Raw genomic sequence first — 18,036 nt, forward strand, 5'->3', positions numbered from 1 at the left:
GTTTTCTAGACTTGGTCTGAAAATCATCAATCATTTGCCATCTACTCCGACCAAAAAATTATTTTCCCTCATCTACACCTCTCCAAATGCCGCACAACAAGAGTCGATCACACTGTGTGAAAATTAGACTTTATTTTTGTGGAAACTCATGTATCATATAAAGAAGTTTGTTGGCAGATCCAAAAATATTCTCAGTGATAGTTACAATAAAAGATTTGTTGTTGATATTGGCTTGGATAATTCTGTAGTATGGCACAACGATTTGGATTACCTAGATACATAGTAAAAAATAAGTCTAGAAAAGCGAAAGCATCCTATCGGAATAGAGGGATTAGTTATTAAGGTCTGGTTGTGCATTATTAAAAGTAGATAAATAAAAACGTCAACGGACAAGCAACAAAAAAGATCAGATAAAATCTATAGGAGCTGCCAAAAAGGATCAGTGTTGTACACACCCTGAAATGGGAGGTGTTGTGCAAACGAATCACCTTTTTATCTCATCCATAGACACAACTGTGCAGCGCCCCGGCCCACCCAATAATCCACCTATGGCCATGGCGCGCTGTTGAGGAAGGTTCACTATCAACAGTTTGCTGTTAGTGAACCTCATCTTCAAATTCCAAAAATATTGTAATCTAATGAGAAATTTAAGTTAATGAATGAGGATTGGCTCATTATAGAACCATGTAGTTAGGAGTACAATAACAATTCTAGTTCCAAATTAACTGCTTGAAACATTCAGTTACTGTGGACACCAATAAGCTATACAAGAATAAATGTTAACCTAGAAGGCCAAATAAAATACACATTTTTACGGTTTACTACATTATTATCCAGGTGCATCAGAGGTATTGGCTCTCATGGAGTTCTCAAGAATACTACGTGGATATCACAACTGCACTCCACCAATAATATAATTAACGAGTTTGCATTGGCACTATTTCTCAAGATAGATATCTTCGAAAATCCATATATTCAGAGATCGCATCATCCACTATCCCCCAAGCATATGCACCTATTAATATTATCAATAATAACTGTAATTTTAGAATGTATGAGGTGAATGCAGGGGGCTTGCAACTTAACAACAGCAGATATTACAATCTGGAATGCATGCATGGTGGACACTCAGATATATATGCCGCTTAATTGGCCAGTCAGCAGAACAAAGATGAGGGCAGCGTGAGAGCGACCTCCCAAAGCAAGAAATCATTACCTGAGTAATATCTGGAGGAGACCTCATTATGAAAGCCTATAGCACTTTTAATCTTTTCGAATCCGACAGGAGGTACTTCATCTGATTATGTGACATCCATTGCAGCGTGGCATCTCTAAGAAGTTGCATTTATCTCCGAGTTTCACAGAAACTGATTATATGAAGTACTTCATCTAGCCTGAAAAGACATAGAATCTATCATTCATTGGCTGAATTAAAAACAGATAAAAAGCTAGAGATAAAAAAGCTAGAGGAAGAACAGATCAAAAGACAAGTACGATATTTGATCAAGCACCTGCAGGTGCAAAGGCCACCAAAACTATTCCTGTCCCGAGTGATCATAGCAACGATTCGATCCCACAGTTGTGATTGAGGACCGGATGAAATAGCTGATGCCCATGTCTGCTCTCCATAAGGTCGCAGGTGAACGACACGATACTCTTGAGGTTTCCTCGGACAGCGCCTGGAGCAAGATTTCTTCGTTACCAGGAAAAAATCTGCTGGGGAGGTAGAGTGGAGGGTCATCTTACTCCGCAAAGGCCGCGACGGAGGTGGAGGCAAGCAAACAAATGACACGACGTTGAACATACATGATGATCTCCACCGTGCGCTCGAACTCGTCGGCGTCGGCCGCGCCCCAGCAGCACGCTCGCACCAACACGGACAAACACTGTCGCTCGTTCTCCGACTCCGACCACTGCAGCTCGAGGGGCGCGGGGAGAGGTCCGTCTCACCTGCACCAGCCGCGGGCTCGCCATCTTCTCTTACCTGCACAAGATTCCCACTCCCCGTTTCACACACAATGGTTCACCTGCAATAATGGGACATGAAGTCCTTCGTGAATCGCCTGTGGTCCAAACCGCCATGTCACCCCCATCGCCGGCAGCAGCCGAGCAGAGGCAGCAGCATCAACGCCCATTGTGGCTGACACACTCCGCCTGGTGCCTGCATCCTCACCTCTTAGCGAGGCTGTTGGAGACATCGTGGCCGCCACCATGGCACATGTAGAAGGAGACCGGACAAGGTGCCCGTCAATGGACCCCTCGGCGCCGTCGGGGCTATGATGTGAGTATGCGACCCAAGTCACAGCGGGTCGTCTTGCACGATAAGGGCCACCGCTTCTTGTCCAGGAAGAATTGCGGAGGGGAAGACCGCAGGGAGGAGTTAGGGCTCGAATGTAGGGAGGGAAATGCAGCCTGGTGCTAGGGTTAGGGTTTTACCTGGTCGATTTGGGAGCGAGAGGAGCCCGACGCCATTACGGAAATGCAGCGAAGATGGGGACGATGGCGGGGGAGATTTGCATCACGGGGGCAGGGGCAAACGGCACCAGATCCACCTTCGCTTCCTACAACGGCAATGGTGGTGAGGTGGTGGCCGTCACTGGAGAGGAGTAGGAGGAAGGCGAGCGGGAGCATGAAGACGATGTTGGTCCCCGCCTCGCCGTCGTGGCCCGTCGATCTCTCACGCTGCCACGGCTCCCTGCTCCCTCACTCTCCTCATGGCTACGTAGCAGGCGTGTGCGATGGGCGGGCGCCGGGGTGGGGATTGCATCGCGGGGCGGGTGCAGGGGCAGCATTCACGGGGACGGGCGGAGGCAGGCGCGATTCGCGGTGGGCTGTGCGGGGCGGCGCGGGGGGCGGGCGCGGCGTGCGCGTGATCCGCGCGCGGAGGGGAATCACGGCGGGGTGGGGGTGGGCGGCCGGGCGCGTCATCCGCGGGGGGCTGGTTTCGCAGCGAGGGAGGCGCGGGCCGGTTTCGCGGCGAGGGGATCGCAGGCGGGGGCTTTCGCGGCGAGGGAGGCGCGGGGATGCTGGCTGGTTTCGCGGCGAGGGGATCGCAGGCGGGTAGGATCGTAGGCGGGGGCAGTCTACACTTGGATCTTAATAGTTGTAGAGATGTGTGCACAACAGCACAAGTGTCACCCGGTGCAACAAGCGGGTTGAAAAGCTGAGGCGTTGGCAGCAGTTTTTGGTGGCTAGGTGATTAAAAAAATACGAGGAAACAAACAGGGTTCGTCACATCGCTTGCGCCTCTCTCTCTCGGGGACAACTGCTTCACCCCTGCCGCCGCCCTACGCTTGGTGCCTAGGTCTTCATCGGATCGTTCACCGGGCACAAGCATCACCCAGCAGGTATGCCCACCCCTTTCTCCCTGCTGCTGTGAAACTGAGCATTCAAACCCTAACTGCCTGCTAGGGTTTCTTGCCCTATCTGTTTAAGACTGGGATCGCTTCTCCCCCGCCGACCAAGCCGTGCCTCCCCTGTTGCCGGCGTCGCCCCTCCCCCACCAGTGAAACTCGCGGTCTCTCTCCACCGCACGCACCTCGTGTAGTTGTCGCCGCGTGCACCCCCTGTAGCCCCGGCGTTGGGTCCTACTGCTCCATCCGGTTTGCTTCCGGCAACAAGATCAACAACAAGCGAGCGAGGTAGTGAAAAGCTGCAGGTACCAAACACCTCAAATGGCTTTTTTTCAGCTTCTTTTGATAAGTGGCTTTTCTCAGCAGTCAATCTTTTTTTGTCCATACTTTGGATGGTTTACACTGGATTGTTTACAGCTGTGATCTCTGGAGGTGCTCTTCCTACTCTTTGCTGGTATTTTGATGGTGGCTTGATGGCCAGTAATATGCAGGCTTCTGGGCTGCCTCAGGCAACTGCTGTCACATGCTGTCAATATCATTTTGTCATGTCACCTGTAGTGTACATAGTGCTCATCATCTTTATTATCTTATAAGCAGCCTCCCAGACCTCCCATGATGGGTTCTAGCGCTCAGCCACAAAATCTTGGACCACCAATGCCTATGCAGGTAAACTGAATTCCAGATTTTTGTTTCTTTACACATTTGTTGCTTCCAGAATTCTAGGCTACGTTTCTAATGTTGCTCCTCATGCTGCCCTTTCAGTTTAGGCCAGTGATTCCTTCGCAGCCTCCTCCTCAGTTCGTGCCACCAGCAGCACAACAGTTCCGTTCTGTTGGTGAGCCTATGCCGGGGGCTAACGTTGGCATGCCAGGGCAAATGCCACATTTTCCACAACCTGGGCAGCACATGCCTCACTCAAATCAAGTTCCACCTGTATCACAAGGGGTTCCCATGGTATATCAGCCAGCTAGACCAATGTCATCAGCACCTATGCAACCACAGCAACAAGCTGCGTATGCTGGGGGCCATTTGCTCACCATGGGTGCTCCTATGCAACCCCTGACCTATACAGTTAGTCCTATTAGTCACTCTTTGAGTTAGTTATTTCCATATGATTTCTGTGTTACTAGTCTTAGACTAAGCTACTAACTTGCTAACTCCGACATTTCAGTATCAACCAACATCGATCCCTCCTGTAGTGCAACCCTGGAGTACAGGCCCAGGACAGAGTGTAACTCATGTGCCTCCTCTAGTGCAGTCTGGGCACCAGCAGGTGTCAGCTCCAACGACTTTGCCTCCTGTAAGTAGTGCCAGACCTCTGCTTCATCATCACCTGATATTTGTTTAATTTTGTAATATCTGCTGCATCAATTGTTTTTGTCTACTATATAATATTTTATATCGTCGACTTTGGAATAACTGAGTTTGCAAATGACAAGGTCAACTTGTCTGAACCTAGCTCTTCAGATTGGCAGGAGCACACTGCAGCCGAGGGAAAAAAGTTAGTGTTCTTTTAAATCCTTCCTGTTATTGACTTCTTCATGACAAGCTCTTGTAATTTAAGTATTTCATGTTTTGGTTTTCTCTTTATTTGGGTTGGTTTAATTTTCTCTTTCAATTTCTAGGTACTACTATAATAAGAAGACAAGGCAATCAAGTTGGGAGAAACCAGTTGAGTTGATGACACCTTTGGAGGTTAGTTGTGCTGTTTGCTTATATTCATGCAGCTTAGCCATATGATTTTTGATCTGTTCAGCTAGTCCTATGCAAATTTACATTTCGTGTCCGATATCATGTTCCACTACTAAAGTTCAAGAGGTTCAATTCCCAATGTGCTTTCATGCACATGCACACTCTTTGCCTTTTTGCGGATTTTGTGCTTTCTATCTCTTTAAATTGGTTCTTTAAATTTGGTTGAGGATGAGGAGCACTTGCAAAGGACCAAGAAATCATTCTTGTTTCTTTTTGCTTGAGGGCAGTTCATTCTCTAATATAGGTGATGTACTTAATGCCTTCTTGCTGTATTAATATGTATTCCAATGGGGTTTGTTGATTTAACAGAGGGCTGATGCCTCAACTGAATGGAAAGAATTTACTACACCAGAAGGACGGAAGTAAGTTTACACTGGAACTGAGTGCCAATTGAGATCTATTTATTTATATGTCAATATGTCAATATGTCAATGAATCCTCCATTTTCTTTCTGTATTTTGATTGTTCTATCATTGCAGGTACTATTTCAACAAAGTGACCAAGCAATCAAAATGGACTATTCCTGACGAGTTAAAGGTTTTTTTCTTGGTCTTCTTTTCTCTGTTTATTTGAAAATACATTATTGCTGCATTGATTTTTCTCTCTCTCAGGTTGCACGTGAATTGGCAGAGAAGGCATCAAATCAACAACCTGATCAAGAATCAGGAATAGCTACTAGTGCTCTTGTCAGATCTGCTGCCTTTGAACCTTCTACTGCACCTGCTAATCAGTCGTCATCTGCTGTTGGTATAATTGCTTCCAGCACACATGATGGGTCATCAAACTCTGTTCTTTCTGGTGCTCCCCTGCCGCACAATGTGGAGAATACTTCCAGTTCTATTGTTGGCATGCAAAATGGTGGTTCGAGTACTGCTGTTGTTCCTGTTGCAGCAAGCACAGAAGTTCCATTAGTTGCAACAGATGCAGGGTCCAGCAGGTTTTCACATGCGCTCACCATTTTTTATCTTGTAGTATATGCTACCTGACGTTTAAATGTCTGTTAATACGCTTATTTGTTGAACATTACAGAAACAACGATGAAAATTCATCTCTGACCACTGGGGCTGACGCAGAGGATGGTACATCGGCTGAAGATTTGGAGGTATGTTTGATTTTCTCGTGTTGTTTTGTTTCATAAGGTTTGCAAGTGCTTCATAATTGATGCATTTATAATCCTTTGCTAAATCTTGTCCAAGCTAGTGACCCCCACATTCTAAAAAGTTGTCTCTGGTTGCCTTTTTGTTATAAACTTTTCAGTTTTGCTCCATTTCTCATCTTGTATGTGAATATCCTTGTCAACATTCTTATGGTGCCTGTTTTTTTACAGTCTTTTAGCACTACGGGGTCAAAGCAGCCTCTCCGCATTTGCGGGAGAAGGGCTTGCCTCAGGTTATCCTTTCCCCAGACCCCACCCATGCGGGAGCCTCAGCCCTGATGGATGATAGTATTTTGCTACCATTAATTGTAAAACCTGTTTATGAAAATTGGAGTAACTAGACACACTCAGCCACTGTTTTAAATAGCAGGCTATATAGCGACGCTATAGGAGCTGTCTCCAGCAACGTCCTCTATATCCATCCTCTATATCCGTACTTTACAGTCTCCTCTAAAAGATTCTATCCTCTATATCTCCTTCCTCTCCAACAACATCCTCTAAATTACGTCATCTATACTCAAATACCTATATTAGAGACATTTTTTTTTATTTTTTATTTTTTGTACATACATATTTGTCATACTCTCAAATATATTGTACATATTTTAGTTTTGCTAAACCGGTTATTTAAAGTATTCAAATGGATAGAGGACCGTTTAGAGAAACTCTATATATAGAGAATTCAGCAGCGTCATCTAAATTTAGAGGACCGTTTAGAGGATGCTGCTGGAGAGCGTAGAGGACCTCTATATTTAGGGTAGAGGACCCTTTAGGGTTCCTTGCTGGAGCCAGTTGTTGCTACAAAACCGTTGTATTGTTTTCAAGTCGGACGACTTGCTGGTCATTCTGGCTGACCGGCTTGGGCGATTATCGCGATTAATCATGATTAGTCGGACGACTGGGGCGATTCACGATTGGTCCAAACCGACTTGGACAAATCGCGATTAATCGGACGACTTGAAGACACTTTGTAGTTTGTACTAAATAGCGGGCTATAGCAGCTCTATAGCGGTAAGGTAGCAGCTGAGCGAATTTCTCTGCTAAATGATACCCGGGATTTAAAACACTGTACTTGGCACTTAATGCATATTTTTCCCCTTTTGACGTCGTGATCTACAATTATTGTGTAACACCTGATTGTATTCTGGATGCTTGGATATGGGCGGTGAAGTATAGGCGATGACAAAGATATTTGTAACAATGGAATAGAGCAGAACAGATTTTAGTAGGTCTTGTTAGGAGAAGAATTATAAGTACATGGGAGGTCCACCAGAGATAGGTATATGTTACTAGATTTTTTTTCTTCCCTGAAACAGATGTATTGACATTGCCTTTTCTGTAGTTAGGATTAAGTCACAGCCTATGTAATCCTAATAAATTGTGTACCAGGTCATAACTTGGTCAGGATTTCTGATAAAACTAGATCCACCAGTGGAACTGAACTTCTTGATAAATCAATGTCTCATGATGACTGATGACTGAACTTGTGTCACTTGCCCCAGTCCTTTTGTTTGACATTGCTACTACCTTGCGAAACGTGACTAGAGACGTGCAACACTGATAAACTTAATATAGATGTTTTTTGGATAGGGTTTAGTAGATTTCTTACAGATATGACCCAGCTGCATTTTTATTGGTACTCATTCATGTTTCTTTTTAGTTTTAGAGAAAGCGAACTACTAGTGTTTAGGGGGTACTAGAGATGCTGTAGCGTGAAGTGTCGTTACTCAGTATATGGAAGGAACTACCTAACAAGTTAGTTTCAGCTTCCTTTTCTTGGCAGAAATTACTGGTAATTAGGTATCATACTGAAGTTAGATATTCTCTTCATCTTCTTTTCTTCAAAAAGAAAAATATGTATACTTGAAAGAGAGGGAGGTAACATCTATTTAGTCTCAGGCTCTCAGCTATATAGTTTCTACTTTGATGGAAATTAGAGCGATTTGAACTGGACAGTTTTTTTGTGTGTGGATGAAATCATATTTTCACACTTATATTATCTCTTTTAGTAGTGACTAGTGGATTTTTCTCGAACGCGCAGGAGAACCACACATCATTTAATCATTATATTAAGAAGAAAATATAGAGGTCTAAAGAGGACCGTTACAATAGGGCAAAAGGCCTTTTATGATGTCCGAAAACAACAATACAAGAATAGATTCGGATTTAATGTAAGAGGACTACATGCTAACCCCCAGAATCGGGGCAGTAAGGAGGCCCTACAAGACACAACCTAGCGAAGATGGTCTATGGTTTCAGGCTCTTGGTCTCAAAGGAGGCATCATTCAGGTTGACTGAGCCCTCCTTTTTGCAGCCTATCTGCTGTCCAACACCTTCTTAAGGCAACTAGTGAAAGGAAAAATTTACACTTAGGAGGTCACCAAGAATACCAGATTCTTTCCAAGTGTTCAAATTGGGTGGATCCAATAAAAAGGCCTTTATAGGCTGCCTTGGCAGAGTATTTGCCATCAGTTACAGGACTGAAAATGTGCTTGTCATCGCGCCCCGGGATATAGGGTTAACTGTAAGAAGGGTTTCTGAAAGATCAAGGAAATCAGCAAGCACCCCTACAGTTATTGCGCCCTGATATCAGCCATCCATTTGTTGTCCTCAATAGCATCATGAACAGTCCTACATTTCCTGATCTGCTTGGGGATAGCAACAAGCAGTCTAGGAGCGAAGTCTGATATCCTTTTTCCATGAATCCATTGGTCTTGCCAAAACAGAGTTGAAGATCCATTCCCAATATCAGAGAAGGCGGCCCTAGCTTTTTCTGCTAGCTGTATAGGCAGGAAGGCCCATGGCTTATTAGGATCTGTTTTGGCCAATCATAACCATCTCATCCTCAGTGCCCATCCGAGCTCCTTTAAGTTAAAAACACCCAGCCCTCCCAACTCAATTGGTCTACAAACTCTTCCCCAAGCCACCAAACAGTGCCCATCTCTGACCTCTTTCCTTCCTTTCCACAAGAAGCCTTTCCTGATTTTTATCAATTGCCTTGAGAGCTCCTGGAGGCTATCAACAGCCATAGTGAGATAAATGAGTTTTCCTGTCATCACACATTGGACTTGTACTTTTCTCCCAGCCCGAGTCATTATCTCAGCTTTCCACCCAGGTAATTGATCAGCAACTTTGTCAACAATGTGCTGCGCTTGACCTGTAGTTAGTTTCTTTAAAGACAGAGGTAGGCCAAGATATGTGCAAGGGAAGGAAGAGATTTGACAGGGTAGTTGCTGCTGTAGAACTGTCATTTCATCTTCACCACACCTTATGGGGTATACACAACTTCTCTGGACATTGCTGTCCAGCCCAGAAGCGTCCCCAAATAGCTTCAAAATATTTAGTACACACCTGAATGTCATGCTCTATTGGCTGTAAAAACAAGACCACATCATCTGCATATAGGGGTAATCTGTGTTGTAGTGGTCTGGACTCTGGAGGATAGAGGTTGCAGCAGTCCTTCCTCCTCAGCTTTTGATTACTAAAAAACCAAGCACATCCATGATTATAATGAATAACATTGGTGAAAGAGGATCACCCTGTCTCAGCCCCCTTCTGTGCTGGATAATTTGCCCTGGAACCCCATTTAAAAGGATTTGTGTGGAGGAGGTTGCCAAAAGACCACTGAGGATGTCTCTCCAAATCTGCCCAAAACCAAGTTTCTGGAGAACTTCCAGTAGGAAAAGCCAGGAGATAAGAGTCAAATGCCTTGATAATATCAACTTTCAAAAGATTCCTTGTTCTTTTTTGTTGATGAAGTCTGGTAGTTTGTTGCACAAGCATGAAGTTATCTTGTATAAAACGACCATGGATGAATGCACTTTGTCGAAGAGAAACCATTTCCTGCAGTTTTTGAGCCAATATATTAGCAAGCACCTTAGTTGTTAGTTTGGCCATACTATGCACCAAACTGATAGGTCTGTAATTCTTAACCTCTTCAGCTCCCCCCTTGGGAATCAGAGTCATCAAGGCTGTATTGAACCGATCAAAATGGATAAGTTTTCTACCCCAAACTGCTGAGAAGACTGACATCACATCTTCCTTTATAATTGACCAACACACCTTATAGAATCTTCCTGTGAACCCATCTGCGCCAGACGCCTTATCTGATGGAAATTGTTTGATCGATTTCCAGACCTCCTTTTCAATAAATGGTGAATCCAAAAATTCTAAATCATAAGTAGGCAGCCTCAAATAATTCAGACCAATAGAAACAGATCTGTCCACCCTGCTGCCCAAAAGATTTTAATAGAAATCATCAACTAATTTTGCTTTATCTATGTGGTCAGTGAGCGTGCTATGGCCTGACACCAGGCTGGCAATAAAATTCTTCCTTTTCCTTTTATCTTGCATGCATATGAAAGAGTTTGGAGTTGGCATCACCTTGGCATCACCGTGACTAGTGGATTTAACTGCCTAGTTTTCCCTTCTCTGTAACTGAATGTTGATGACACTTCAATATGCTACTATCTATAGGAGGCCAAAAAGACCATGCCAGTTGCAGGGAAGATTAATGTCACTCCAGTGGAGGAGAAAACAAGTGAAGAAGAACCTGTAGTCTATGCCACTAAGATGGTGAGGTGGCTTGAAAGAAGCAAATTATAAATTAGATTAGATGTTTGCTCATGACTCGGAAACCACATTTATATTTTTTATTTGTAGGAAGCAAAAAATGCGTTCAAGTCCCTGCTTGAGTCGGTAAATGTGGAGTCTGATTGGACATGGGATCAGGTATGGAACTCTAGTCTCTATTTAACATCAACCGATGAAATTTGTAACACTGTTATACCATTTTCAGACTATGAGAGTCATCATAAATGACAAAAGATATGGTGCTTTGAAAACTCTTGGAGAGAGAAAGCAAGCTTTCAATGAGGTCAGTGTTTGTTTATTATAAGATCCTGACCCTTTTTAGCAGTATCCTCAAGATCTCAACTCCTCCAGATCTTTGTAGTAAATGTTTCACTGAGGACAAGGTATTATGATTTTATTTCTACAGTACTTGAACCAGCGCAAAAAGTTTGAAGCCGAAGAAAAACGTATCAAACAGAGGAAAGCACGTGATGATTTCCTTGCAATGTTGGAAGTAAGCTAGGTCTTTGTAGTAAATGTTTCACTGAGGCCCAGGTATTATGATTTTTAGTGAATGCCTTGTCTTTTTATTCAGGAACGCAAGGAGCTTACATCATCAACAAGATGGAGGTATACCTCCAAGTCCATTATTTTTTTGCATATAGCATCTAAGCTTGGCTGTGTGTGTATGTTTTTTTTAAAACACCAGATAATTGGAGTTTCTTTTTGACAGTGTTAATGTTTTAATGTCTTTTCCTTGGAGTTTCACTTCTTTTTGTTCATTGTGCAGCAAAGCAATACTTATGTTTGAAGATGATGAAAGATTCAAAGCAGTTGAACGTCCAAGGGAGCGTGAAGATTTATTTGAGAACTATCTTGTGGAACTGCATAAGAAGGTCATTAGATATTAAACATTTGGCCTTGTGACTCTTTTCACTGTGGTAGTTCGTACTGTTGACCTCTGAAGATTCATATATTTCTTGTTGATACTGGCTTTGATTTTTGTGGCTTCACTCTCTTCTACCCTACTACTACACTTTTGAAAAAACAAACACATTTGCTGCTATTTATCAATGCTTTTGTCTACATACTTGTTTCCATTTTTAAATGGAATATTTACTTTCTTCTCTCTCAATATTTTTCTGGAAATACAGTTAGTTTTGAAGCTATTTATTTCTTTTATACTCATAAGCACTTCATTCAATGCCCTTTCACTCGAGATAACTGCTTCATTCTAGATGGGTTGGCCTTGTTATGGACTTATGGGCATAGCTGTTACTTGCAGCATGATCCAATTCCATGGCCTTTGTGGCATGACAGCCTGTGAACTTTCCAGTAAGATAAAATTTAGGGCATCTTTCGATAGTGTCCATAACTTGCCATTTCACAAAGGGACACCACAGCATCTTAGGTGGGTGTTTGGTTCCCAATAATTGTGGCCTGCTTTTTTGTAGCTTAATAGCACATATATTGGTGTCACGCATGTGCCAAGCATTGCCTAAGGTGTGGCGAGCTGCCACATTTGTGGTTGGCCACACCTTTTTAGTTTAATAGTCCACATATCAGACTCAAACATGTGCCAAACAGTGCCTTAGGTGTGACAGAGCAAACTGTTATTCCCACCTTAGGCCTTGTTCGGTTGCACAGGGATTGGAGGAGATTGAGGCCTTGTTCGGTTCGGAGTGGATTGAGGGGGATTTGAAGGGGTTTAAATCTCTTTCTAGTCAAATTTGAATAGCAGGGGATTTAATCCTCTTCAATCCCCTCCAATCCCCTTGCATCCGAACACGCCCTTAGGGCATGTTCGGTTATACCAATCCAGAAGGGGGGATTGGAGGGGATTCAATCCCCTCCTAGTAAAAAATGACTAGGAGAGGATTAAATCCCCTCCAATCCCCTTCTGGATTGGTGGAACCGAACAAGTGTGCATGGTATGGATATATATGGACCAAAGTTACATTAGCGTTAGGATTGTGTTCAGGCACCTTTTTGTTTTTTGACAATGGAGTTTTGTCTTCAGAAATGTCACATGTTCACCATAAACCACTGATGACACAATTTAATACATCATGCTGTGCATGATTTAATACATACCATACTGTAGGAAAAAGCCAAGGCTGCTGAAGAACACAAAAGATATGTAGCAGAATACAGAGCTTTTCTAGAATCATGTGACTTCATCAAGGTTATTTCTTTGATCTCTCATAAAGTCAATCTGTTTATACAGGAGCTCTATAAAGGATTTTTTCCCATTCTTGCAGGCAAGTACTCAGTGGAGAAAAGTTCAGGAACGTCTGGAGGACGATGAACGTTATTCCCGACTTGAGAAGTTTGATCGGTTGGATATTTTTCAAGTAATTATTTTCCTAACTTTCTGTCAACTTATGCTTTTTTGTGGTTCTGGTTCAATTATACGTTTTGTATTTTGAAGGAGTACATTCGACACCTAGAGAAAGAAGAGGAAGAGCAGAAGCGGGTACAAAAGGTACTACATTATTATTCCTTGTCAAGAATCTAGACGTATTTTTTCTGGAATAAGTCTACATAACCCCCTAACCTTTAGAGGGTGGTCTACTTCACCTCATCACATTCAAAACCAATTGTTTAACCCCCCTAACGTTATAAAACTAGACAAATAACCCCCTGAGTAGTTTTAGTTGGCGGTTTTGATGACACAGCACTGATTTAAGTGGCCTCATCTTTGACTTGTTTTGTAAAGTTGAGGGGGTTAAACAATCTGTTTTGAATGTGAGAGCGTGAAATAGACCACCCTCTCAAGGTCAGGGGGTTATGTAGCCCCCTCCCCCGCCAAACCTATAGATGAAAATTAAGGTAACCTTCACATACAGGATCAAGTGAGAAGACAAGAGAGGAAAAACCGTGATGGGTTTCGTAAAATGCTGGAAGAACATGTTGCTGATGGCACACTTAATGCAAGAACTCGGTGGCGTGATTACTGTGCACAGGTTCTTGAACTATATTATTTTCAGAGATATTGTTAAAAGATCCTTTTCTTGATCCTTTACATTTTACCAATCCACAGATAAAAGATTCACAGTCCTACTTGGCTGTAGCGTCAAACACATCTGGCTCTACACCGAAAGAGTTATTTGATGACGTGATCGAGGAACTTGACAAACAGGTTATTTTCAGAAAATTCTGGATATATCCTTGTAACAGTTCATCCAATGATTTAGAGGCTGTTATTGTTTTTTTACATTTGTATGATCTTTTTTTATAATCAAGCATAGACTTGTGAACTTTGGTTGAAAGCACCTAAACTTCGTGCATTGTCCCTAATTGCTATTATTGATTCATATTCACTAGGATGTGGAGTTGTTGCACTTGCTTATTAACATCATTCTACCTGTGTTATTTCTGGGATTCACTAAGCTTCTTTAACTAGTAATGGTAAAATAAAAGTTCTCTTAGAACAAACACTTACTATCTGATCTTTTCTACCTATTGAGGAAACCCTTAATAAGTCCAGTTGGTATAGTAGTGGAAAAACATTTCAGACCTGCCAACATATGTGAGACCATCTTAGCGATGTAATAAAATTGACTGCAAGTTTGATGTTAATTTAGCTGATATTTTCACGATCTGAATTATTGTTCAAAGAATATAGTCGTGTTGTCTAGCTGTTGCTGTACCTGAACTTAGGCCATCTCCAGCAGGCCGCGTAAACGGCCGTGCAAAGTACTGTTTTGTACTGTAGATTGCACTGTTTGCATAGTGGAGTTTAAAATAGGGAGTGAGATAGGGAGTAGGATAGGGAGTCTGCTGGAGATAGTATTAACCAGTGATAACCTTCTTGAATTTGTGACTATTGTGAGAATGTGAATGCAAAGAGAGGCACAAAGGTGTTGAAGATATCATGTTCCAAGTCTGATGGGCTGGTTTAGGTTGACTGCTAAGGGTGAAATCACAGATGAGAGGGATAGATATAGAAGGAGAGTTAGATGATTGATTCTTGCTTCAGATACATGCCATACGCCCCAAAACACAAAGCTATCTGACTCCTAACCTAATCCAACATGCTAATCTAATGAACTATCTTAATCCTATCTGTAAGGTTTAATATCAACTCAAGTAATCTATCTCTTTTTTGACATGTGAGACAAGGCTGGTCCATTACATGCTGGCCCATAGCTGCTTAATCCATCAAATTGGATAGGGGGGACAAGAAAAAAAAAGGGAAGGGTGTTCGAAACAGACATGGCTTGATTGATAGATAGCACCCCTTTACATTGGGAATCTAGCAGTAACCAATGTTTTTTTTCAAGTAGGGAATTTGGCTGGTGACCAGGGGCCCCACATCATGTTCAATAAAAATATGATGAATCCATAATTTACAAAAATGCAAATGTTTAAAGTTCCACAAGAATCATGTAGTACACATAAAACTTAAGTAACCTGCACAGATTAAATTTCAAATTTAAAAAGAAAAGGGGTACTGTCAGCATATGAACATGATAAATCTGTTGCACTGAGATCATTTGAAAAGCTATCATTATATTTGTGATACTTATGGTTTCCTGGTGTACTCTTGTTGTACAGTATCAAGAAGACAAGACCCAAATTAAAGAAGTGGTGAAATCTGGAAAGGTATGGTTTTTGTGCATAATCATGATCTACATTTTGCTTTTTGTGCAAAATAGTACACATTGATTTACCATGTATCAAGTGTACGTCATAAAGTTGCTGAATTTATGATTTGCAACCCTCTTTTAGATTCCTATGACAACATCATGGACATTAGAGGAATTCCAAACTGCTATTCTGGAGGATGATGCTCTTAAAGGAATATCAACCATCAACATCAAGGTGTCATATTGATTGGAAGTTTCGATTGATATCTAAATATGTTATCTGTTGCATTTTTCCAGATTATTGTTTTACTTTGCTGGATTGGTTGCAGCTTATCTATGATGATCAGCTTGAAAGGCTCAAGGAAAAAGAGCAAAAGGAGGCTAAGAAGCGCCAGCGTTTGGGTGAAAATTTTTCAGATCTTTTGTATTCCATCAAGGTATTGCAGCTAATTGTAAGCATGTTACATTATTTCTATGCCATTGCTTGGTCTTGCTATGCATGGCTTGGGTTTCCACGACAAAAAAGTAAAGTTGGACAACATTTTTGGGTTCTTAGCTTTCAAGGGCACTTTTATTAAGGATCACTAGCTTAATTTATAAGTGCAAGTTGCATGTAGCATTAATGTGCATTTGGCATTAATTAGTATGGGTATTGTGGTTCATCACCCATGGTGCTTAATACTAGTGTAAAGGTTGTGCAACAAAAAACTTTAAATGTGGATGAGTGCCAAATGCAAAAGGAAGAGAATTCTCGCTCACATTTTGTTAGATTATTGTGTAATGGGTCTTGGCCCAGCCCATGTATCTCCTTCTCTGATATATACAATAGACCAACTTGTTTAGGCTAGGGTTTCCAAACCTTCCAACATGGAACCTAGCAAGAAATTATCTCTTCTCTTTCCTAGCTATCGACCCTCCTCAGCTCCTCGGTGGCCTCTCTTCAGCCATGGACGACGCTTCCCCTCCCTCCCTCTCCTATTCCCTCTCCCTTTTTCCTGTCGCTGGGCGATAGTCATTTCTACCCTTGCGACTCCTTTGGCTGTGTTCACGACTTCTCAGGCTGCGCCTGTGACTCTCACCATTGACGTCACCCCTTCTGCGCACATGGACCCTCTCGTTAGCGCGTCCCCTCGTGTAGGGCCCACCTCGTCGGCTGGTGTGGTTGCTTGGTCCGCGCCGTCAGCCGGTGCAGCCGCCTAGCTCGCCTTGTTCGTCGGCCTAGCCGCCTGGTCGACCCCGTCGGCCGTATTCATGCTTCCTAGCGCGGGCGCCCCCTTCCGCCGTCACCATGGGCACGACTGCCACAACCTTGGTAGTCGGTGAGGTGCAACCTCCAGCGGTCCTCCCCTCGCAAGTGTGGCCGTCGACACCCTTTCCCTGCTAGCGAGTCCATTGAACCAATATTTGCTCCCGTCAGCCTTGCTGAGTTGCATGTGTTGGCCGCAAGGTCTGATGTTGCCCCGATTGCCTACTTCTACCCTCCACTGACTATCCTCCCCCATCCTACGTTGCCGTGGCCCAGTCCAAACTTGTCGTGGCCCTCCAGACGACCAAGGCCGCTATGATTGTTGCTTGGGAGCGTGAGTGCCTCACTGCTCTGACCTAGGAGAATGAGCGCACTACTGCCGATTCCCTTGCCAGGCAGCTTGTTCCCTCAGAATGGCAAGACTGAACGCATGATTCACACTACTAATAATGTCATGTGTCCCTACTTTTTTCAGGCATCCGTTCCTGCTTGCTATTGGGCTGAGAGCCTCCTACATCGCCACCCAGCTTCTTAATCGCCTTCCTACTACAACGACTCATGCATCCACACTTGCTCTTTTTGGCACCACTCCCTCCTATGACCATCTTCGTGTTTTTGGGTGTCCGTGCCACCCTAACCTTTCTGCCATTGTTTCCCATAAGCTTGTTCCTCGCTCTACTTGTCGTGTCTTCTTGGGTACTACCCTAATCACAAAGGGTACCAGTGTCTTGACCTCACCACTCCTCGTCTCTTGATCTCTCGTCACGTCAACCATCGACGAGGCGGATTTTCCCTTCTCGACTCCCTTTCTGAGTTGGATTTTCTCCACGATCCTGACTTCGTGGCACGTTCTGGTCATCCATCGTTTGTTTTTTCACTTGTAGGTTCTCTTACCCCATTTTAGCGGTGGCCATTGTGCCCCTCGTGGCTCGTCTACGAACTCGCTCCAGGCTGCACCAGTGCCCCTCACCGACCCGTGTGCCATCTCGTTGAAACTTGTTGGGCCCCTAGCCCCCTAGTGGCTCCATCTTCATCCTTGTTGGCTCCGCCCTTGGTCCCTATGGTCCTTTCTTCTACATTGCCCGCTTCTGGGCTCTCTCCAGTGCCCTTGCCTGTGTCGGTTCCTCTTTGCTACGCCTAACCTGTGCATGTCTATCAGCGACATGCCCGGGTGGGTGCACCACCCTACTTTCGAATCGAGTCAGCGATGTATCACCCCCATTCTTCATCGCGACTCTCGTCACATCCACCCAATGGTGACTCTCCAGTAGGGCTAGACGAAATGCTCGTGGCTCGCTCGGTTTATGGTCAGCTCGGCTCGGCTCGGATCGACTCGTTTGAATTTTTTCACGAGCTGAGCTGACA

At 43.6% G+C, this 18,036-nt stretch overlaps 1 protein-coding gene across 12 annotated transcripts in view; it reads left to right on the forward strand.

The window, feature by feature from the left end:
• The first annotated feature begins 3,173 nt into the window (after nucleotides 1-3,173).
• The window catches only part of LOC103651641 (pre-mRNA-processing protein 40A), a 34,411-nt gene continuing 19,548 nt past the window's right edge, over nucleotides 3,174-18,036 (forward strand). For 3 of the 12 annotated variants that reach the window (XM_020550614.2, XM_035966528.1, XM_008677317.4), the window contains exons 1-26: nucleotides 3,174-3,347; nucleotides 3,436-3,658; nucleotides 3,771-3,862; nucleotides 3,951-4,019; nucleotides 4,116-4,424; nucleotides 4,525-4,653; nucleotides 4,793-4,854; nucleotides 4,979-5,048; nucleotides 5,415-5,467; nucleotides 5,585-5,642; nucleotides 5,717-6,042; nucleotides 6,135-6,207; nucleotides 10,738-10,836; nucleotides 10,924-10,992; nucleotides 11,060-11,137; nucleotides 11,261-11,347; nucleotides 11,429-11,463; nucleotides 11,624-11,729; nucleotides 12,938-13,018; nucleotides 13,095-13,187; nucleotides 13,265-13,318; nucleotides 13,683-13,799; nucleotides 13,877-13,975; nucleotides 15,394-15,441; nucleotides 15,568-15,660; nucleotides 15,755-15,862. In XM_020550614.2, coding sequence (XP_020406203.1) covers nucleotides 3,827-3,862; nucleotides 3,951-4,019; nucleotides 4,116-4,424; nucleotides 4,525-4,653; nucleotides 4,793-4,854; nucleotides 4,979-5,048; nucleotides 5,415-5,467; nucleotides 5,585-5,642; nucleotides 5,717-6,042; nucleotides 6,135-6,207; nucleotides 10,738-10,836; nucleotides 10,924-10,992; nucleotides 11,060-11,137; nucleotides 11,261-11,347; nucleotides 11,429-11,463; nucleotides 11,624-11,729; nucleotides 12,938-13,018; nucleotides 13,095-13,187; nucleotides 13,265-13,318; nucleotides 13,683-13,799; nucleotides 13,877-13,975; nucleotides 15,394-15,441; nucleotides 15,568-15,660; nucleotides 15,755-15,862 — 2,352 coding nt within the window. In that variant the 5' untranslated portion in view covers nucleotides 3,174-3,347; nucleotides 3,436-3,658; nucleotides 3,771-3,826. Of the gene's footprint in view, nucleotides 3,348-3,411; nucleotides 3,659-3,770; nucleotides 3,863-3,950; nucleotides 4,020-4,115; nucleotides 4,425-4,524; nucleotides 4,654-4,792; nucleotides 4,855-4,978; nucleotides 5,049-5,414; nucleotides 5,468-5,584; nucleotides 5,643-5,716; nucleotides 6,043-6,134; nucleotides 6,208-10,737; nucleotides 10,837-10,923; nucleotides 10,993-11,059; nucleotides 11,138-11,260; nucleotides 11,348-11,428; nucleotides 11,464-11,623; nucleotides 11,730-12,937; nucleotides 13,019-13,094; nucleotides 13,188-13,264; nucleotides 13,319-13,682; nucleotides 13,800-13,876; nucleotides 13,976-15,393; nucleotides 15,442-15,567; nucleotides 15,661-15,754; nucleotides 15,863-18,036 lie in introns of all 12 variants that reach the window. The other 9 variants (XM_035966527.1, XM_008677319.3, XM_023302071.2 and 6 more) reach the window with 5 other exon arrangements.

Source organism: Zea mays, chromosome 3, assembly GCF_902167145.1.
Source record: "Zea mays cultivar B73 chromosome 3, Zm-B73-REFERENCE-NAM-5.0, whole genome shotgun sequence".
NCBI classification, from domain to species: Eukaryota; Viridiplantae; Streptophyta; class Magnoliopsida; order Poales; family Poaceae; genus Zea; species Zea mays.